The sequence below is a fragment of the Solanum tuberosum genome, unplaced genomic scaffold (genome assembly GCF_000226075.1).
Source record: "Solanum tuberosum cultivar DM 1-3 516 R44 unplaced genomic scaffold, SolTub_3.0 scf00101, whole genome shotgun sequence".
NCBI lineage: Eukaryota > Viridiplantae > Streptophyta > Magnoliopsida > Solanales > Solanaceae > Solanum > Solanum tuberosum.
This window is the reverse complement of record NW_006239029.1, coordinates 1208436-1232009: the sequence shown is the minus strand read 5'-3', so window position 1 is coordinate 1232009 and position 23574 is coordinate 1208436. Positions and strand designations below refer to the sequence as shown.

General features: G+C 31.6%; 2 protein-coding genes and 2 non-coding genes across 5 annotated transcripts; 1 reads left to right on the top strand and 3 right to left on the bottom strand.

Annotated features, from left to right (window-relative positions):
• Positions 1 to 1413: 1413 nt before the first annotated feature.
• Positions 1414 to 6406, bottom strand: LOC102590524 (splicing factor U2af small subunit B-like). 2 transcript variants are annotated; one of them, XM_006349016.2, is made up of 6 exons: positions 6110 to 6406; positions 4498 to 4584; positions 4336 to 4417; positions 3569 to 3695; positions 3029 to 3466; positions 1414 to 1849 (listed from the first exon to the last, which is right to left on the bottom strand). In XM_006349016.2, the coding sequence occupies exons 1-5, from the start codon at positions 6344 to 6346 to the stop codon at positions 3070 to 3072; spliced, it is 930 nt and encodes a 309-aa protein (XP_006349078.1). In that variant the 5' UTR covers positions 6347 to 6406; the 3' UTR covers positions 1414 to 1849; positions 3029 to 3069. The 2 variants fall into 2 exon arrangements, with proteins under 2 accessions (XP_006349078.1, XP_015164943.1); XM_015309457.1 differs by having other exon boundaries at positions 1609 to 3466.
• Positions 6407 to 6500: 94 nt separating this feature from the next.
• TRNAL-UAA (transfer RNA leucine (anticodon UAA)) lies at positions 6501 to 6583 on the top strand. Its single transcript has one exon. It is a non-coding gene; the product is annotated as a tRNA-Leu (tRNA).
• A 1265-nt stretch (positions 6584 to 7848) lies between these two features.
• On the bottom strand, positions 7849 to 7920 carry TRNAG-UCC (transfer RNA glycine (anticodon UCC)). Its single transcript has one exon. It is a non-coding gene; the product is annotated as a tRNA-Gly (tRNA).
• A 5502-nt stretch (positions 7921 to 13422) lies between these two features.
• On the bottom strand, positions 13423 to 21011 carry LOC102590208 (glucomannan 4-beta-mannosyltransferase 2). Its single transcript, XM_006349015.2, has 9 exons — positions 20709 to 21011; positions 19933 to 20031; positions 18849 to 19101; positions 16615 to 16725; positions 15447 to 15583; positions 15095 to 15208; positions 14304 to 14503; positions 14011 to 14208; positions 13423 to 13895 (listed from the first exon to the last, which is right to left on the bottom strand). Exons 1-9 carry the CDS (start codon positions 21009 to 21011, stop codon positions 13736 to 13738), a joined length of 1575 nt encoding a protein of 524 aa, XP_006349077.1. The 3' UTR covers positions 13423 to 13735.
• Between the last annotated feature and the right edge of the window lie 2563 nt (positions 21012 to 23574).

Genomic DNA, 23574 nt, shown 5'->3' with positions numbered 1-23574 from the left:
GGTTACATATGTTGAGAAGGAAAAAAATGATGATCTTAGTGTTTACAAGGTGGTATTTTCATCTCTTAAATAACTCAATTTATTTTGCCTCTTTTTGAGTTTTTGGCCAAAAACATCCTTAAACTATACCTCAAACTTAAACTACATCTTTAAAGTACCATTCATTGCAGAAAACATCATTCAAGTATTTAAAAGTGAATAATTTTCGTCCTTATGTTAGATATCGTCAAAAAATTAAGGTATCCTACAAAAGCATGAGCAGTTCACGTGACTATCAACAAAAACTTTTCTTGCATAATTTCATTACTTGCTATAAGAAGTTCCTGAAAAAAATATTAAAAATCTTAGACACTATTGCTTACGGAAACAAAAAATGTTTTGAAGGTGTGAGATACATGATTTGCTCTTTTTCTCATTTAGTAACGGAATGAAGTTGGATAGGATACATGATCTGCTCTTTTTCTCATTTAGTAACGGAATGAAGTTGGATAAGAACACACCGAAGAAGCGGAAGTCTCCAACAAACGCCGCTTCTAGCATCTTCAATTGAGAAGAAGCATATGTAAACTATACCTCAAACTTAAACTACATCTTTAAAGTACCATTCATTGCAGAAAACATCATTCAAGTATTTAAAAGTGAATAATTTTCGTCCTTATGTTAGATATCGTCAAAAAATTAAGGTATCCTACAAAAGCATGAGCAGTTCACGTGACTATCAACAAAAACTTTTCTTGCATAATTTCATTACTTGCTATAAGAAGTTCCTGAAAAAAATATTAAAAATCTTAGACACTATTGCTTACGGAAACAAAAAATGTTTTGAAGGTGTGAGATACATGATTTGCTCTTTTTCTCATTTAGTAACGGAATGAAGTTGGATAAGAACACACCGAAGAAGCGGAAGTCTCCAACAAACGCCGCTTCTAGCATCTTCAATTGAGAAGAAGCATATGTCAACTAATAATATTTTTAATACCAAATTACATGAAAAATAAATGAGAAAGAACTATCAAATTAAAAGATTTTGCATAATGCTAAACTGAATTACTGAAAAAGTTCGCAATAGAATTTTCGGCATTTCTAAGAATAATAATTACGAAGGGATGACTTGATTTTTGTGGGATCTGTTAGTTTTCTAATAAATTCAAATAGAAGGATGAAAATTGTTCACTTTTAAATACTTGAAGGATGTTTTCTACTAAAAATGATACTTTTAAGGATGATTTTGGCCAAAAACGCCCTCTTTTTCATGGTACGTCAATTAAAAAATAACAAATATCATTTTTTCATGGTACATTCACCAGAAAGTAACAAAAATCGCTCTACCTTTTACAAACGAGGTAAAATCTATGTGCGCTCTACTTTCTTAAGACCAATGAAATTATACGTCATTTGGACATAAAAATTATCTCATTATTTCAACTTCATCAATAAATGGTTTCACTAAGATATTTCAGAGAACTCCTCAGAGGAATTTGAGGGGTAACAAACATCACAGGTTAGTTCAAATATTGTCCAAACGCCAACATACACACAGTACAGCCCGTACTGTTAGCACAGAGACCAAAATCAAGTAAAAGATGAAATACCTAAATGATATCATCAAGACACTAGCCATCCAGAACCTTAAATAAGTTCACCACCATACATAATAGCAAACAATAGTCTGGAGGATGCAAAACTAGCAGTTTCCCAAGTTGCATTACCCTAAACTAAAAATAGACTAAAGGAATAAGAATTTGAACATTGTCGTCTCCAGCTGCAGATCGGTCATTCTTCTCTCGTCCCTGCAAATGCCTGCGAAATCAAACCTGTTGGTATATATCCTCTGATTTGGCTCCACAACCTGTACACATTTCCCGGTAATAAGCAGTAATAAAAATGAAGAAAAAAGCCAAACAACAGTTTGAAAGCTTAGCCTGGATGAGCTCTGGTCAAAAGAAACCTGACTGCACAAACAAGCACACAATGCATTTGCAAAGATTATACAAGTAAACATCATGCAAGTTATCGTCAACGTTTCTTATTACATAGCACCCTAAAATGCAAGACCTAAACCTAGAGCCAGAAAAAGGACATTTCAGCCTGGACAACCTAGAAGAACAAATGGATGACCAAGAAATGTATGAAACTGAAATGTTAATACAACAAGATAAGTTTATTATCACTTTTTTTACATAATCCAATCCTACCTGACAATTATGGAATGGTTTATGCAGTGGAAAACCCTGGAAGGCAACACTGCATGAGTCACTTTAAACTGGTAAAATTACAGTGCAGAGAATTTACCACCAATTCGACAAGTTTTTCAAACATTGTGACAACATACAATTGCACCTTAGATTTCTGGCACTCCATCACCTAATTTAAATTCAATTCCAACTTTATAGAGAGATATTGCACAAATATGTTCTGATAGATGAGCCAAGAACACAACAAAACATGCATCAGTAAGTTATTTTCTCCCAAACAGTAACACAATAGTTTGTGGAATTTGAATAATGTCACATAGGATGTTGAGGAATTTCACTTCAAAACAATAAAATGTCGAAGAAAACTGCATACACCCTGTAACCTTAAAGAAAGAAAAATCACACTCAACAAAAATTTCAAAACTGAAGACACAAACATTTCGGGGAGGTGGTTGAAGTTTTGTTCCAATAGCTATGTTTTTGGGATAAGAAGTTTGTGAAAGTTGAGGATTGCGGGTGGAAGTTCAAATCTAAAAGTTCACTTAAAATTTATGTTCAAACCACTATTTCAACTTAAAATAATAATTTCAAAGGGCAGATGCGATAGTAAACAATGAATGATGCACAAAAAAAAGCATATCTAAAGCCAGAACACCAAAAAAAATTAGAGGTCGAAAACTTTTCAGATTGCTTATCAAAGAATTGAAAACCTGCACCGCCTGCAAGTAGAAAATGGGCATTAAGCTCTATTTCATGACAGGTGGCCCTCTCAGAAGACAATACATTAAGACAGAACAAAAGCATCAAAAATCATAAGGGATAAGGACACAAACCAGCACGATATTCTCACTCATTATCCATATGCACTTTCTTGTCATTGTTGATTATAATACTGATCTTGGTTTGGAGCAGATCCATTCCGATTGCTTTCATTTTTGTAATTACTGTCTGCATTAGCCCTGTTACCAAGTTCTGCCTGTTCTTTTTCCCTGTTCCACTGCTCTATTCTTGCACGCCTCTCTTCGCTGCCATCCCTAACTGGACTTCGGTCTCTCCTGCCACCGGGACTCCTACTCCTACCCCTCTTGTGGTCAGGGCTTGTACTTCTGTTCCTCCTGCTTCGACTCTCGTAATAATGATCCCTTTCATCATGCTTTCTACTATGACTCCTGTGAGAGCGGTCTTCATAGCTGCGATGCCTATAAGGGCTTCGGCTCCTGCTTCTGCTTTGCCTTCTCCTATACCTTCCAAACAATTGACGTCGCAATTCCCTAATTACTCAGTATAAAAGACAAGTCAGTTATAACTGAATTTCTAAGACTACTGTTTGTAAAAAAATTGTTCATATTTTTACATAGAGTGGGAATTATTACCTGCTGATCTTTTTGAGGTGCATAAAGTTGCAATATCCACCACGGTTGCAGACATTTTCCTCATACTGTCGACAGGTGGCTTCACGAAAATCAGTCACTGGAGAGAAATCAACAATGATGGGCCTTCCTGCAGAGTTTATTAACCAACGGAGTATAAGGAAATAGTTACATTATGAACTATTGGTGACAAACTGAACATGGGGCTATATGTTCTAATCAGGTTTGAGACTCAGAGAGCTACAACCAACCATTCACCATAAACTACGCAGTATATAGGTCAAATTATGTTGTTTATCGATACATACGAGACATTGAACACCCTTTACACAACACAAAATAAGTTCTTTGCTTCATTAGCCACCTCAATTTTGAAGAAAATAAAAGATCGGTGACCATATTGTAACAATTTTCTTGAAAAAATGTGTGGGATGGGGACAGAAAATTTAACGTTTCTTTACAAAAACATGTGGGGATTGGGATAAAACATAGTTTTAAACTGCCAAAAGTCAATTGATTCAAACAAATCCCTCACTAGTCACTACTCTTTGCCGCTTAGCAGAAGCCTCCTCCTTGCCATTTGCCTTAGCAGTCCTATCACCTATATGCACACAACATAATTTCCAGCGAAGGGTGTCCAATTGAACATTCTTGGTTGGGTGTACTTATGCCCCCTGGTCCCGATAATACAATATGTTTCACCATTTTGCATTCTTTCTCCTCTATTCAAATATTTTTTATTACTATGGTTTGAAAGAATAAAAACTTACCGGCATAGAATCTTCCTGTAAGATTCTTCAGTGCATTTGCAGCCTGCTCTTCCTCTCTAAACTGAACATAAACATTACCAACCTGCACAGGGTACAATACAACATAGTTAAAACCACCAGTCACGATCAACGAATGACTACAAGAAAGCACAGAAATCCTACCATGTGATCAGCCAGATTGTCACAAATATTCAGGCTCTCAATCTCTCCATACTTGTTCAGTTCTTCAAACAAGTCTTCATAAAAATCCTGCCACAGTACCATAATAAATCATATTCCAAATTTCCAATTAGTTACTTCTCCTCAAATATTTTCTAAGAACACAAAGTACGAAGCTATTTGATAGCTACCACTCCCTTCGTCCCAAAATAAGTGTTACCTTAGCAAAAATCTATTTTGGGACCGAGGGAGCATTATGAACCACTAAAAAGCAACGTCCTGCTTCCAATTCCAATTCCAATTCAACATAAAGCTTTACTCAAAAGAAGCAATCATATCATAAAACATGTCAAATCCAAGATCATTCCTTACTATAATACCTACAAGAACAGTCGTTCTACATGGAACACACAAATGGTGGCAATAATGATCAATAAAGCAGTAGACCTAATTAGGTATACCTTAAAAGAAGCAATTATATCTTAGAACATGTCAAATCCAAGATCATTCCTTACTATAAAACCTACAACAACGGTTTTTTACAAGGGACAAACAAATAGTGGCACCAATGATCAATAAAGCACGAGAACCTAACTGGGTATACCTCAAATAACCAATCATATCTCATATCACAGAACATGTCAAATCATGGCTCATTCATACTACTATAACAACAGTCTTTTCTTTCATGAAATGCACAAATAGTGGCAACAATGACCAATAAAATAGACAAGTAAAGCAGAAAAAACAACTGGGAATACCTCAAAAGAAGCAGTCAATATCATAAAACACACAAAATTCCCGATCATTCATACTACAATACCTCTCACAAGATTCTTTTATTTTTTCATGAATCGCACAAATACTAGCAAGAATGACCAATAAAACAGACAAGTAAAGCAGAAGAACTTCACTGGGTAAATCTCGAAGGGAAGCAATCATATCATATAACATACGAAAATCATGATCATTCCTTACTATAATTCCTACAACAATGGGTTTTTTTTACACGGAACACACAAATAGTGGCAACAATGATCAATAAAACAAAGAACTTAACTGGGTAAACCTCAAAGGAAAGCAATCATATCATATAACATAACAAATCCATGATCGTTCCTTACTATAATTCCAACAACAACGGATTATTTTACACGAAACACACAAATAGTGGCAACAATGATCAATAAAACAGAAGCACCTAACTGGGTATACCTCAAATGAAGCAATTATATCATAGAACATGTCGAATCACGGATCATTCAACTATAATACCTCTACAACAACAGTCCATTTTTTTCATGAAACACACAAATATAGAGGCAACAATGACCCAATAAAACAGACAAGTAAAGCAGACGAACTTAACTGGGTATACCTCAGAAGAAGCAATCATATCATATACCACACAAAATTCACTATCATTCACACTAAAACACCTAAAGCAAAGGTCTTTTTCATGAAACAACCAAATTGTAGCAACAATAATCAACAAAATAGACAAATTAAGCGAAAAACCTAACTGGGTATACCTCAAAAGAAGCAATCATATCATAAACCATGTCAAATCGTGACAAAAATAGTAATTTACAGCAGAAAAACTTAATGGGTATACCTCAAAATGTTCCTGGATTTTGCGAGGATCAATGGGATTGCCTTGAGCATCAACACCAGGGGTAATTGAATCAGGCCTTTGATACATATTTGAGAGGAGAATAGTAGGACTAATACTTGGTTTCGTATGGAGCCTCGAACATCGATCTCCATGTCTACAAGCACCGATCTTGAAGTAGAAAGGACAATTCACTCTATCCTTTTCAGTACCGAAAATTGAAGCTAAGTGTTCTGCCATTACGAATTTGGGATTCTGGAAAGTTCTGTTCTTCTGGGATTGTTGAGAAGATGAAGATGAGGAGGAATTATATACGATGAAGAAGCTTCTGGATAATTCTACACAATACTTTGCGGTTAGATAAATAATAAGAGTGAAATGTTGTGAACATTGAGGTGGTTTGCCCGAGTGGTTAAGGGGGAAGACTTAAGATCTTCTGCACATAAGTGCGCGTGGGTTCGAACCCCACAGCCACCATAGCATTTTTTTTTCTGTTTTTCTCTGCCGGGCTAAACGATGACATTCGATGGGTTCAGGTCGTTGGATGAGAAGTCAGTGTTGGAGTACGTAAAAGCTACTCCTTTTTCTGTTACGTTTTATATTCGAATCCCACAACCACCATACTTTTTTTTATTTTTCCGCTGAGCACGACAACATTCGATGGGTTCAAGTCGTTGGACGAAAAGTTGGTGTTGGAGTACGTAAAAGCAACTTCTTTTTCTGTTATGTTTTATATTCGACCCCATGTTCACCATACCTTTTTTTATTTCTCTGATGGGCACTATGACATTTGATGGGTTTAAGTCGTTGGATGAGAAGTCAGTGTTGGAGTACGTAAAAGCTACTCTCTTTTTTTGTTACATCTTTTTTATATTGGATATAAACCGATCAATGTATAACGTTTTTTATTTCTCCGCCAACGATGACATTCGAAGAGTTCAGGCCATTGGACGAGAAGTTAGTGTTGGAGTACGTAAAAGCTATTTCCATTATATTATATTTATATATTAGATAGACCGATTAATTTTTAACTTTTTTTATTTCTCCACCAACCTCCACATTTGATGAGTTCAGGCCATTGGACGAGAAGTAGGTGTTGGAGTACGTAAAAGCTACTCCTCTTTTGTTATATATTTTTTTATATTGGATAGACCGATTAACATATGACCCGATTAGTAACTGATGAATGATTGTTGAGTCGAACCGAATCTATTACTATCTTATTGTTTTGTAGCGGTTTAGCACATACAAAAATCGATAACTATTAAGTGCGACAATCGAACCTCGCTGGCGACAACGTGGGGTTCCACACGTTGGATGAGAAGTCAATGGCGGAGAATGTAAAAATTACTCCTTTTTTGTTACAATTGTCATAGTGGGTAAATCGATTAGCTTATATATAATTCGTATGATAACTGAAGTATAATTGTTAAGTCAAACTAAAGCAACCAATATCTCATCAGTTTGATACCGGTTTTGGATGGAAAAAAAGAAGATATTTGATCTAACACATGTAAAAACTGATAATCGATAAGTTAAATCATTAAATATAAAAATCAAACTGAACCACCTAATAAACACTCCTACTTCTTTCTATTGTGTCGTATGAACATTAACTTGAAAAATATTTTCTTGCTAAGCTTTGTATAAATCTCTTATATGAAGATAGTTAACAAAAAATCTATTATAGAAATTTTATCACTAATGTTTTCGATTACACTAGATAGAAGAAAAAAAGGCTATGCGTCTGCCGGGAGTCGAACCCGGGTCTATTGCTTGGAAGGCAATTATCCTAACCGTTGGACTACAAACGCTATTGTTGTCAAAATGTCAAGTCCTTTGATCTATTTACATGTACAATATCAGCTTTAGAGCTCGACTAATTGAATTCATATTGTAAAGTACCAATATGAGAGTAAACTTCTCCATAATATAATGTGTTACATACCTTGTTTGCATAACCGGATTGAGTACTTTCTGTTTGAAATAGTTATTAGGTTAGGACTATCCATAAAGATCGAGTTCATTAATTAGTTTGTCCTCATTCTAAACCTATAACGTATAGACTGTTGGGTTCGAAAGTGATTAGGGCGTCATACAGAAACTTACAATTGTAAATTATATGATAATAAATTGGATGACAAAAACTTAGACTAAAAAACATAATATTATTATATGGTTTAGCCAATCGGCCAATATATGAAAAACTAATTAAAAAAAAATATTAAAATTGTTAAGGGAAAATATCCTCATAAACAAAACTCTTAATTAACTACATTATGGATGTTTTTGTGTTATTGGTATGAGAAGAGGAGTCTTCAATTTATAGAGTTCCAAACTTTTTCCTCTAAGGAAAGAATAAATCAAATATGGAAGAAAATAATGTTTTTTCCTTTCAGAAAAAGGTTAAAACATTTATGTAATGTTTGTCTTTTCTAAAATAAATAAACTTCAAATAAGATAAAGAAAATCAGGACAAAACCCTAACATAGATACACCATTATAAATGTTTCAAAGACAAGGATTTTCTATAAGAAACTTCAGTGTATCTTCTTAGAGTTCAAATTGATAGAGATTTATCCATCTTGTGAGGATTCTCATTAGTTGATGACACAAATCATGATTGTTACAAATCCATTTTCGATAAGGATTATTTTTTAAAGTTTCATAACTACTATTTTACACCCCAATACTACACTTTCAAATAGTAGTAATACAAATGTATAAGATACGTACTAGCTTGTTCCAAAAAAAGAAGAAGATATATATACACTAGCTAGAGAAAAGAAAAAAAAAAACAATACTATGAGATAGATATAGTGAGAAAAGACTAATTTCAACTCGCGCATGATTTTTCATGCTAAATATGTTATGAAGATCTGAATTTAGCCTTTCAATTAGTATTGTAGAGCCCAACAAAAGAGACTTTCGACCTTTCTTTCTTAAAAAATAGAAAAGTTAAAAGGGTTATTTTTAAAAGGATAAAAACTCAACTTATTAAACTATATTTACTCATATAATCTAATTAAAGAAGGGGTCATTTTCAGTATTACTATTACGGTTAGTAAAATTAGATCCACTTATTCTAGGACCTGATCTTGATACTGGTCCATAACAATCAAAGTCGAAGCATAAGCCTATTATTAAATGAATTGGGGTCGTTTGGTAGAGTGTATTAGAGAAAATAATGAGTGCATTAGCTTGATGTATTAGTAGTACCTTGTTTGGTACACTTCTCTAACCTATGCATAACTAATGCTTGTATTAGTAAAAATACGCTCTATTGTGTATTGAAGAGTGTATTACTAATACCATCTATTTCTATGCATTAGTAATGCAATGGGTTCTAATGCATGCATTAAGGGGTCATTTGGTAGAGTGTATAAGAATAATGCTAAATAGAGTGTATTAGTAATACTTGCATTAGCAATGCATGTATTAGTTATGCTTGCATTAGTTATACATAGATTTTTTTATGTGTTGTTTGGTTTGATGTATTAAAAAGTAGCATGCATTGCATAAAAAATTAATTTATAAAGATACCCTCCACTATTATGATAGAAAAGATGTAAAAAAGGTTTTGGGGGGCAATTGAGTCTTTAATTAAGTTAATGCATGCATTAAAACCATTGCATTGTTAATACCTAGAAATTCATGGTATTAGCAATACAAAGCTTAATACACAATAGATGTATAACTAATGCTTGTATTAGTTATACATAGGTTGGAAAAGAGTAGCAAACAAGGTACTAGTAATACACAAGGTTAATGCATGCATTATTTTTCCTAATACACTCTACCAAACAACCCCTTTAACATTATTAAAGACACAATTACCCTCAAAAACTTTTTTTACATCATTTCCACTATGTGTGGAGGGTACTTTTGTAAACAAATATTTTTCTAAAAAATTATGTAATGCATAATATTTTTAGTACACCAAACCAAACATTGCATAAAAAAAATCTCATCATAACTAATATATGCAAGCATAACTAATACAAGCATTACTAATGCAAACATTACTAATACACTATATTTTGCATTATTCTTATACACTCTACCAACCGACCCCTTAGTGTAGGTTGTGATCCATATGGCTTTGGATCACCTTTGTCTAATCACCAATAAATAATGTGTTCATTTCTTTACTTTTAATAGCCAAACATAGTTTAATTTGTAAATTAAAAGTAGTCCTAATTTCTTTTAATCTTGTAAGTTGTCATATACTCATATTAATTATTGTAGATTCCATTTTGAGTGAGTTTGAAAAACTACTATACACTTTTTTTTTTCTATTTTTATTTGTTTATTTTGAATTTTGTACGTTTCTTAAAAGACCAATGAATATTATAAGTATTTTATCACAATAATCATATTAATCGATGTATAGTCTTTAACTATTGAGAAATTATTTGAACATATAATCCAAATTAAGGTGATGAAACTTACTTGGAATTTTATTTTTGAAAAAAAAAAAAATCACAATATGTCATGGCATTTAAGCTATTAATTATTGTTTTCTCTCTTTATAAAAGGACCCAATGCAATAATAATTCCAAATTATAAATCTTTGACATAGATTTAGACTTCTCCGATTAAGAAACTCTGATAATTACTTATTAGCTGTTGGAGTAATTTTTATATAGTGCAAAATCCAAAGTTTTTCATAGTTGATACTTTTGGATTTATATTTCAGAAATATGTCTTTTTCAACTCCTGTCAAGAATGGCCAATAATTTATGGGTCCATTTCTTGCAAAAACTCATAATGTGGCTATAAAGTTAAAGGTTACCAACTTAAGCATCCTAAGCGTTTAGTCTGCCGACAATTATTCTGAGTATTTTAATCAGAGGTCTTGAATTCAAATCTCGAATATAAAAACATTTTGTTAAGAAGCATTTTATTAAAAAAAAAATTACATAGAAACCTCTTCCATAAAAGGTTTCCCTTGTTGTTGTTGTTTTAATAAGTATAATTAATTTAACAAATTAAGAAATTAAAACTTTGTTAAATTTGGGTGGATTGAACTATAATATAGTATTATTTAGTTTAATCTCGGGATAACTTATTTTCAACCAAATGATTCGTAAGTTTAGAATTCAGTTATTAATTATACTTGAAGTAGTTATTTTAAATATTCATAATCCAAAAAATTGAAATACTGACTCCTACTCGGCTTACATACATATATATTCATTCAAGTACTTTTTTCCAATGTGTTTTTAGCAAGAGATTTTATGAACATATATATATGATATTACCCTTTTCTTTTACTTTCTTACTGACTTTGTCTACTTATTGACATGAAAGTGACTCCACATAATTGATATCAAACCTTGTCTCAAAGAAAAGACAACATATCTATCTTTTTCTTCATTACTTGTATAGTTTGTTATTTACTTTTTTTCATTTTGCCAACTTTCTTATGGTACAGTCTATGTTCTAGTTTGCTCAAATGACATGACATACACCAAATACTAGCTAGTTACTACTTTCTAGATGAGGCCAAGAAATTTTAAAAAACTACTTCTTTCGTTTCAATTTGATTGTCCTGTTTTGACTTGATACTGAATTTTAAAAAATAAATGAATTTTTTGAATTTTGTGATTTTAAATTATGGATATGTAGAATGTACTAGAATTGTCTTTTGACCTTATGGTTTTAAACATGACATGCAGAAAATGAAATTAAAGAGTTGTCAAAAGAGAAAAGAGGAATTTTTTTAAACGGAAAAGGGCCTAAAATACCCTTAAACTATTGGAAATGGTACAAAACTACCATCCATCCACCTATTGGCTCCCAAATACCCCTAATTAACATCCACCTATTGGCTCCCAAATACCCCTGACATTCATCTATTGGCTCCCAAATACCCTTTCATCCACCTTTGGGTCCAATATTGACTACTTTTATAGCGGATTATCATTTAAATAATTAATTACTTAAATTAATTTACAAACTCATCCATTATACTCGATCCAAATTGACTACACTTTACTCAAGTTAATTATACCCAACCCAAATTAACTACACCCGTCCCAAATTACATTTACTCCACCGATTAAAACAAATACACCCTTTATTCCCAACATTTCACTTCCTCTTTCAACCTTACTTCTCCAATATATTCACTTACAATCTAAAAAAAAAAACACTACCTAAATACACTCGTGTATCACCATAAAAAATTGTGAGTGTTTTGGTAATTTCTTATGGTGATACATGTGTGTACTTAAGTATAGTTTTTTTCGAAATTGTAGGCGAATATATTGGGGAAGAAGGTTGATAGATGTAAGTGAAATGTTGGGAATGAAGGGTGTATTTGTTTTAATCGGTGGGTAAATATAATTTGGGACGCGTGTAATTAACTAATTTGGATCGGGTCTGAGTAATTTCGATCGTGTATAATTAATAATGAGTGAGTTTGTAAATTAATTTAAGTAATTAAATTGTATATATCCAATCTTTGGTCGCCACGTACTTCAAAAAAATATTTAAATAATAATCCGTTATGAAGTGGTCAATATTGGACCCAAATATGGATGATTGGGGTATTTGGGAGCCAATAGGTGTATGTCAGGGGTATTTGGAAGCCAATAGGTGGATGGAGGGTAATTTTGTACCATTTCCAATAGTTCGAGGGTATTTTAGGCCCTTTTCCGTTTTTTTAAAGTGGACTAAGAAAGATAGTAGGAAAAAACAATTTAAAATAGAGAAAGTATTTATCTAAAAAGAACTAATTAAGTTCGTTTTGATTAAGTCAATTAAATTTTTGGTTGACTCGAGAAGAGAAAAATGTGACATTTCTTATTCCTTTTTAGGATCTTCCACTGTTTTTCTCTTTTTGTGATTGAACCCACGACCATAAGATTAGAAGTGGAAGGTGTTTACCGTCCGAGCAACCAAAAAAGTGGCCTAAGTAGTCAAAAGCAACAAATTTGTTAGTCCCATATACCTTTACTATTTCACTTCATTGGTATGAGCAAAAGGTAAAAGAGTAAGAGTAAACCATTGGTTAGATAACCAATTAGAACCATCTTTATATATATATATATATATAGATGGTAGATCCTTTGCTGGAAATCTTAGCTCCGCTACCAGCCTTCCACAAAGGTGACAACATAACAACAACATGCCTCGTGTGATCCCATAAGTGTGGTCTAGAGATGATGGAATGTACATAGACCTTACCCTATAAACTTTGGGACCGTAAATTTTATTGAATCACTTATACTTATATATTGAAAGAGTCTTCTTGATAATAATACATCCATGACCAAAGTAAAAGAATGCCAAAAAAAAAAAAAAACTGATTACAGAATTTGGCCATTGTTTGCCATATCTAAAAAGCTGAAGAGATGCAACAAGAAGTTTTAAAAATAAAAAAAAAACAAATAACTTACATGTTCAATGAAAATATAATTTCACACAACTAAAAAAAGCACTCTAACAAGAGAGAAAAATGAAAAACTATCTATTTGCTATTCCATCTACTATTTTTTTTTTCTGGTTCAATGTTCTGCTTTTTCGCCTATTTTAAGTCCTCCATTCTGCAGGGAAGTACTTCATATAACTTATATTTCTGTGTAGACGACGAAATAAACAATGCTGCTGTTGCTGGTGCTGCTAAGAGGGGACTATCGTGCCAATGTAGCCGAATCCAGCAATGGTAAAGGTTATGACTTGGAGAAACACGTAGACGAAGTACTGACGTTTACCATAAAGGACATCATATAAACCACAGAAGAAAAGGAATGCTGCAAATCCCAATTCTTGTGGAAGAATCCTGTACAAATTGGAATAGTTCATTGTTAACGACTGAGGCGGATTTAGGACGAGTTCAATCATTTCTCAATATGCAATAAAGTTTTAAACTATTAGCGTGATTGAAGTTTCCTTACCTGTCTCCGAATAGAGGTCCTCGGGCTTTCTTGACAGGTTTTGACTTGTCCTTGTTCTTGAGAGCATCACCTAGTTTCTCAGTGACAACCCATTCGTTAGCCCTCTTTGCTTCAAACAAGCCAATGAAAGTAGCCTTTGTTCGGTGGTAAGCCATAACGTTCTCGAAGAGAATCCAATAGAACAGTAAATGAATTGACCTGCATAAACCATAAACAGATTAGAACATTGTGGAAAATGTTAAAACGGGGACAAAAAGAGAACTTGACGTTAGGATATGCTATAGTACACAAACCTTGGTGTTCCGACAGAGTTGAGAGTGGTGATGATGCAAGGGATGTAAATGGCAGCCCAGATTGGAACTTCAACTTCAGGAACCAAAAGTGTCAATGGAAGAACGACGCAAAAGAAGAAAAATGTAACCATGTGTGCTATGATCTTCCTGACGAAGAAGAAGCTGTAGATCACATAAAACTTCTTCCAAAAATTCACTCTCTGCAAAAGCAAAACAAGACATCAAAAAAGTTGATCGTCATGATAATTGTGTTAACTTGTTCTCAAGTTGAATGTAACAATAGTAAGTAGTAACACCAAGAAACTATGCTGGTCGGACTCTTTAAAAATGCTGATGTGTGCGTGTTGGATCCAACATTGGTGCAGCAGCGCCATTGTTAACTTGTTCTTAACTTGAACGTAACAATATGGTAACAACCACAGTAGTGCATTTTTAGGATACTGTGAACGTCGGATCCTCCAAAAGTAATGCGTTTTTGGCTACTTTTGGAGGATCCAACAGGGGTGTGACAACATTTTCAAAGAGTCCGAACAACAGGACCCACAATAGTGCATTTTTGGCTACTATGTTGGGTGTCAGATCCTCCAAAAGTAGTGCATTTTTGGCTACTTTTGGAGGATCCTATATAGGGGTGTGACAACATTTTTTGGAGCGTCTGATCAACATAGCTTACAATAGTGCATTTGAAGCTAAAGTAGGTGTCAGGTCATCCAAAAGTAGTGCATTTTTGGCTACTTTTGGAGGATCCGACACTGATCCAACAACATTTTTGTAAAGTTCGAGCAACTCACCTTGTTCCTGACAATTTCCATCACCATTTTCCTGAACAAATTCGCTGGGCCACACGACCATCGATGCTGCTGAAAACGGAACGCTTTGAAGGTACTTGGAAGTTCACTTTTCACCTAGGACAACAAAAAAAAGAAATTCAACACATGAGTCGCTCTAACAACTCAGCACAAGATTCAAAAGTCTTCTTTTTGACTTTTTGAAATTTCGTATCAAGTCAAAAAATAGACAAACAAATTGAAACGAATTTCGTGCCAAGTCAAAAAACAAACAAACAAACAAATTGAAACGGATGGATAAGTAGAAAATTCCAATAAAAACATAGTTGGTTCATTGAGGAATTTAATCAAATACCTGGAGGTCACCAAGATAAACAAACTTCCATCCCTTAAGACTAGCTCTAACAGCAAGATCCATATCTTCAACAGTTGTTCTGTCTTTCCATCCACCAGCTTCTTCAATGGCTGCTATTCTCCATATCCCACCAGTCCCTGAAACAATTCAATTCATTTTTGGTTAAACATTTTGTCCGCAAACATTCTATCCTTCCCAGATTACACTAGGTATGTCATCGTTGTCGTTGACGGTGGTGTCAATGATTAACTAGTCTATTAGACTTTTCAAAAATATTGTCGCAGTCATATCAAATATTCCAAAAGTTCACTACTTTTGAAGATTCGACATGCACCCAATAATAATGACATTTTTAAAGAGTTTGACGTAACATAGGTTATTAGATTACACTTGATATGTCGTTCGTGGTGTCAATGATCATTCTATTAGATTTTTTCAAAATATTATCAGTCATATCGGATATTTATATTTTTTTTTTCTAATAAGAAATAAACCAGTCTATCATGATTTTTATTTCACTTTATTGACGATCTAACTACACCCTTAAAAGTTCTTTTTATAATATCCTGATTCGATGTAACTACACCCTTAATAAAAGTTATATTTATAATTACTTCTTAACATGATTGAATTTTTTTTTTGTTCCTTTAATAAATTGACACCATTTTAAAAAAAATATTGAAACAAAATCTGAGTAAAACATGTGAGAGATACTGGTGGAAATTAAAGTTTCAATTAATAAAAGGTCAGAGTTTTAATTATAGATGGAAGGTGAAGCATGTGAGGTAACAGCTTGATTCTTGCATTGCTGCAAATGAGTTGTAATTAATTCTTTATGTTAAAATTAATTACACAACTCAATTTATAAAATTATCTATGTTGCTCAGACTTTTTAAACTGATGTTACATCCTTATGAAAACTTTTAAAAATATCAATTTACGACCCACATCAGATAACATTTTTGAAAAAATTCAAGCAACATAAAAGCTCATTTAAAGCTATGTTACTCAAATTCTTTAATAAATTTATCAGCGCATTGAATATATCAACCTCCTATGTGAGCCTTGTATGGACGATTTGATTGTCTATTCAAATAAAATAGTGCATTTTTTAATCTGACATAAAATTTAATAATATTTTTAAAAAGTTCGAACAATAAACACTCACCATTAAAACCAAAGAATGCATGAGTAGATGAGCCAACTTCTTGCTCCACTGTAAAATGGTAATCTAGTGACATCTCTTGCATTCTTGTCAATAAACACTCATTTGAATTCACTGCAATAAAAAAAATTAAAATAAATAAATAAGTTCAATACCTTTTTTAACATTTTAATAATTAAATAAAAGGAGATTGGAAATTATTTAATTTAATTAAAATAAAGCAATGATGAAATTATTTAGATTCCGACATTGCATTATAATTCCAGCTGTCAAATTGTTCCATTCAATAATAGATCCAATCATAGATTAACAATTAAAATAATTATTTCTCAATTCCAAAAAAGCTCTAACATATATACTATTTAGCATCATAATATCAAATAAAATAAATAAATTTATATTTTCTATATAGATATTATCAAGTCAAAGCAAATTCACAAACTAGTAAATGAGAGTATCTCATCTACATAGGTCTAATATATTTCAAAATTCGTCGATTCAGAATTCATAATATTAAAATTTTGACTCCAATACTAATCATATTATTTCAGTAAATATGAATGTAGTGTGTAAATTGTTATGTTCAAATAAACTGGTAACTTTGACTCGATCTTTATATATGTAGATAAGTTTACTAAATAAGTCAAATAATATATTTTCAATTCATAATATTTAAATCTTAAATTTACTCGTATCGAATAATTAATAAATTACAAAAGGAGGGAAAAAAAGAGAGCTGGAAACAGTAAGTGAAGTGTCGGTAGAGTAAAGGAGGAAACAGAAGGGACACGTGGAACTGACACAATGGAGGTCCACCAAGTGGACCCTGAGGCTCTGAACACAGCATCATAGCACGTGGGGACATTTGAATGACCAATCTACCCTCCTACTTCTATTAATCTCATTCCGTGATAGATATCTGTATTAGAATCCAACTAAATTCAAAAGGGTGTCGGGAGGTCACAGATTTGGGGGTAAAGCTCTTCTTAACAAAGACGATTCATTCTGTACCGAGAAAAACTCAATCTCGACACTTCTAATTAAGAATGAAGAAGTATTTATCATTTCACTACGTTTCACGTTATTGACCGTTACGTGTGTATATAATACAAAAAAGTAAAATTCATATTCAAACCCATTGTTCAATAAAATGACAAAACTACCCCTTTTATCTTCCAATTATGTGCCGTTAACTGCGGGAGAATTCAACAAACGGACAGGATAATAAGGTCATTACACCCACCGTTAATGACGCTAATTGATAAGGAATGCAAACTTAGTCAAAATGCCAAAAAAAAGGGGTGCACAAAATATTCCGTGTTCACACAACATTTGAAGAAAGATCAAACCAAAAGAGACTTGACGTAAAATTCTTATTGAAATATAAATATTAGTAATAATTTTTCACAATTCGAACTTGTAATTTATAAGTCATATTGAAATAACTTTTTTAAGTATTAAGATTTCCAAGATGGAGAAGTCTTAATTTAGAATTTCATGCACATAAAAATACAAAAGTGTATTATTATTATAATTATAATTATTAAGTATAATGGGATCCTTGCTTTATTGGCTGATAGTCTATTAAGGGAAACTTCATAAATCAACATCATATTATTATAAGATAAAAAAATAAGCAAATCGAATATTAATTTCGTAACAACTAATTGTATACTTTATAAATAACTTCATTGTGATTGATAGAAATATATTCGAACAACTCATACTTTGTTCTATTTAGTAATTTTCAACTACTCAATCATAACGATCACAATAGCAACAAATTCAGTATAGTTCCACAAATAAAGTTTAAAAACAAAAATGTACAAAACATTAACATAGAGACGTAATTTTCAATAATTCCTCTAACTTTAAGAAAATTACCTATAAGTATCTTATAGTCACAATTTAATGCATAATTTTTTTTATATTATTAATATATACTACATGAGTAATTTTTTTTAAGAAAAAATAAAATAGTGAAATCCGTGATGTACGTTATTTACTCATAATAAATAGTAATAAAAATTCCCGTGACTGATGGATTCTTCTAGGGACCCACAAAAAATATGCAAATTTTTTTTTATCCCTTTTTTACTTAATGCATCTAAAATAATAATTGCATTTAATAGTACCACCGACACTTTCTTATAGCAACACATAAATGCAAATTAAATCATCACCAACTATGTCTCAATCGCAAACAATTAAAATAATACGAGATTTTGAAGTCTTACCGAATCTCCATCGACCCTGAACAAGAGCGATTTCCGGGTTATGTATAAGAAATGGGATTGATCTACGGAGAAAATCCGGTTCAGGTCGAAAATCGGCATCGAAAATTACGACGTATTCACAATCTTTAACATAATTATGCTTTAATCCTTCTTTAAGTGCTCCAGCTTTGTATCCTCCTCTTGTTTCTCTAATTTGATACGTTATATTAAGTCCTTTACTTTCCCATCTTAAACATTCTGTTTCAACCATATCCTAAAATAATAATTAAAAAAGAAATCATTAATTAGTATTAATAACAAAATGAGAAATTTTTTATTGAAATAATTAATAATGTTGATTATGGTAGGTGAATGATTTTTGTAATTAAAACTCAACATTCTCAATTAATGCTAAATTGATTGCTTAATATTAAATTAAAAAAGGGGGACAAAGTAGGAGTCAACATAAATCATTTTCAATTAACATATATATTCAAACCAGAATTTGACCAGAAAATTAAAAACCTTATAATATACTTTTTATTTAAAAATAAATTGATTATTTTTTATTTTTTAATTAAAAGATATTAAAGTTAAAAGGATAAAAATATTCAAAAAGGTAAAATAACATATTTATTTTACTATTTTGGTCAAATTTTCTGGCCAAAAGGATTTTTCTATTTAGATAATAGTTATTGAAACTAAACTTTAAAAATACTGAACTGAATATTTGATAATAAAAAGATCAAAAATCGAAAAATTAACATATATTTAGATAATGATTATTGAAATTGAACTTTAAAATACTGAATTGAATATCTTACGATAAAAAGGATGAAAGAATATATAGGAAGAAGTGTAGACGTCAAGTAAAGGTGATTTTTTTAGATCTTATAATATAAAGATAGGATTACAAAGATCAAGGTAAGAAAAATATTGTTTTTTTGGATTTAATTTAGGAATTTTTTATTTGATGTATGATCTTTTAAGTGTAGTACAATGTGCATTATTGATTGTACTTTCTAATGATTATAATGCAAAAAAAAATTGTAAAAAAAATAATTAAAAATTCAAAAGGATTTTTTTAAAGTAGTGTTTGGCTTACCTTAACAATAGGATCAGTAGAATCATCAAGAACTTGAATCACAAGGCGATCAGACGGCCACGAAAGGTTACACGCAGCTCCAATGGAAATCTTATACACCTACACCAAACAAGCCATTAGGATTTTTCAACTTTTTTATCTGATGCTCGATATCCATTTTAGAATCTTGACTATTCTGAATTCACATCACATCAAATTCACAAAAAAAGAAAAACCTCTCTACTAAAATTCCTCTCATTTTCTAGACTATTCTAAATTCACGCATCGTAAGACTAATCAAATGGTGAAAAAACTCCTTATCGGACAAGCTCAATTCCATCCGATATACGATACTAGCACGGATTCACACCTCGTATGGCCCACACAAAAAAAAGGAAAGAGCTTCTTACTAAACTCAAACTCGAGATCTGTTATAAAAGTTAAAAGGAATCTTATTCATCACACCACTAACCATATATGAAAACATAAAACAACTTTAAACAAATCTCTACCTTTTTCCTACCAATCAAAAACAACAATAACATACTCAGTAAAATCGCACAAATCATAAATGAAAACAACAAACTAAAACAAATCTCTACTTTTTCCCCACCAATAAAAAAAAACATACTCAGTAAAATCGCATAAGTGGGTCTGAAAACGGTAAAACACATAAATAAAAACACAAATCTCTACTTTTCCCCTACCAATCAAAAACAAGAACATACATAAATAAAATCGTATAAGTGAGGTCTGAACAGAACAGAACAAAAAAAATAAATCAAAATGTTGTTTACCTCTTTCTCATTGAACATGGGAATTTGTACAAGAACTTTAGGAAAATCAGCACTTCCAATTTCCAAATCATCATCAGCCATTGGTATCCATTTATACCTTTTATCTGGTTTTTTCATAAAAATCTTAACAAGAACAATGACTATTCCCATATATAATCTTTCAACAAATAACATTAATTCCATTGCTATGCAAATGTACACTGCTGCTTTTAACAATGGTACTAATAATGGTGCTTTCAACACTTCCCACATCATCCCAATTTGCCCCGCTATGTCCGCGGCAGTTGCTTGAACAGTCGACATTGCGGCGGCGAAAAATTATAACAAGTTAAAGTACACTGATAGTATAAATAATACTGCTCTGTTATGTTCGATGATCGAATTTAATTCGGTCCGTCGGATGGAAAACAAACAGAGCAGTATTATGACATTGTAGGTAGTGAGTTTAGTGTGAGTGTGGAATGAGTGAAGGGGATTTTTATAGTCAATTTTTGGACTTAATTTTTATTTTTTTTAATTCCAATAATGACCCTTCTACTTTTTTTTATATTTTTTTTATACAACTGGATTTGACAAATGAGAAAAGAAATTGTGTGTATTTTTAAATAATTAATTAGAGGACCCAATTGGCTGAATAATTCAAGATCTAATATGAGTGAAAAAGAATCTAAATTAGGAAAGTAATTAATGGAGAAATAAAAAGGAAATCTTTTATAACTTTATATATAATTAAAATTAGGTGTGCATTTAATTTTTTTACATAATTTGTTACTTCCCTCTGTGCAATAATATTTGTTCATTATTGATTTTGTAGATTTTTCTTTAAAAACTATAAATAGAAGGGTAATTTTACTATATCACCCTTAGAATATAATAAATACAATGACTTGAAAATGTAATAGGAAAATGACTATAATTAATGATATGTAAAATTATTCCTTGATTTCATAAAGTGAACAATTATTGTTAGACATCCTAAAATAATATAGTGGACAACTATTGTTGGACGGAAGGAATAGCAATCCCTTACATAAATGCATACAAATCAAAACTCATTAAGTAATTCATCAAAACGTACAAATCATAACTCATTAAGAAATTCATTAAAACATACAAACTAGAGCTCATTAAGAAATTCATTAAAACGTACAAATTAAAACTCATTTATCAGCACTTGAGGTTGCTATCCTAAAATTCATAACTCTAAAGGTTAAATCTAGAATGTGTGTCTTATATTTTGAATAAATGATACTCCAAGACCTAGTTATATAGCTCATTTTCACTTATATTTTTTCTAACATTCTTACATACATCTAGGGGTGTTCACGGTTTGGATAAAAACCAATTCAAACCGAAAAATCAAACTAAACCGATAAAATAAAACCAATTTTATTTGGGTTTGGTTTGGTTTGGTTTGGGTTTAGATTTTTGAAAACCGATAGTAGTTGGTTTGATTATGGTTTTATTCGGAAAAAAACCGAAGAAATAACCGAACCGAACCGAACCGATGAATTATATACATATATTTTATTAATATACATACTTAATATATTATTTTTATAAACAATTTTAAAGATCTTATACATATTTTCATTAAAAAAATTTATAATTTACTTATTGAAAGCAAAAATGCCCAAGATGAAACATTTATCTTATTGATTCTATGTCAATTCTTTGTAGGACTGAAAATGTTATTGTCTCTTCTTTCTAGGTCAATATAGTGAATTTTAAAGCTTTATTGATAGTAAATTTAGTGATTGAAAGTTTAGTAATTTAAGTCATTCTAACTATTTTTTGTTTTGAATGGATTGTTGTCACTTTTTTCACATTTTAAATGAATTGTTTCTTTTATTTTTGTGTATGGTTAATAACCGAATAACCAAACCAAACCAAACCGAAACCAATAATCACCAAATCGATAAATGTATATTGTATTTGGTTTGGTTTGATTTTGATAATTTTAAAACCGATTAAGTTGATTTGATTTTGATTTTGATCAACAATCGATTCAAACCAACTCGTGAACACCCTACATACATCAATGTCAATAAATCAACAATCATATCCTTGTCACAAAATATTTATGATATATACTTTGAAGAGAATATTCTATGGTGAAAAAAATCACCCAATGTCCAATAACCAAATCTACAAGATCCATATAAATATAGATCTATGGCAACTAAGGTGTAGAGCTACTAGTATAGTGTTTGGTGAATTATTGCATATGCCCCATAGATGGGCAGATCTTGATTTTTGGACCTATCAACTATACTACTTCTACTTCTTGTCCCCAAAGAAAATAAACTAATAAAATATTGTCAGCTTGATGCACGAAACATCTTGTCTTCATGTAAATTTCGAGGAAAAATCCAGCATAGACCTAATACTAAAAGTTGAAATTATTGTAGTTATTTATGAATTTCAAATTCTAAATTTTAGGAGTGGAGTCATGTAGGGTCAATGAGTTCATCAAAATCTCATTCGACAAAAAATTACATTTTTATAGATGTTGAATTTTCCATAACTTTTTCATGTGTCTACTTTTTCATATTTTGATCTCCATAATGAAAATTTTGTTTCTATCACTGCTTAATCCATCTTTGGAAAGAGCCAAATCCAACACAACCCAAATATAAAATAGACAAATCATCCTGAAACAAGTAATGATGACTGATTCCACTGTTCAAATTCATAACCTATAAGACATACAAAATAATTTAACTTTTCTTTTAAGGCTTTCATTAGAAAAAACAAAACAAGAACACTTATGTTAGTCACTTTAAAAGTTGTAATAAGAAGTTGAAGAACAAGATTCATGTGAGAAACAAACTACATGATAACAAATGACTGACTCATAAATTGA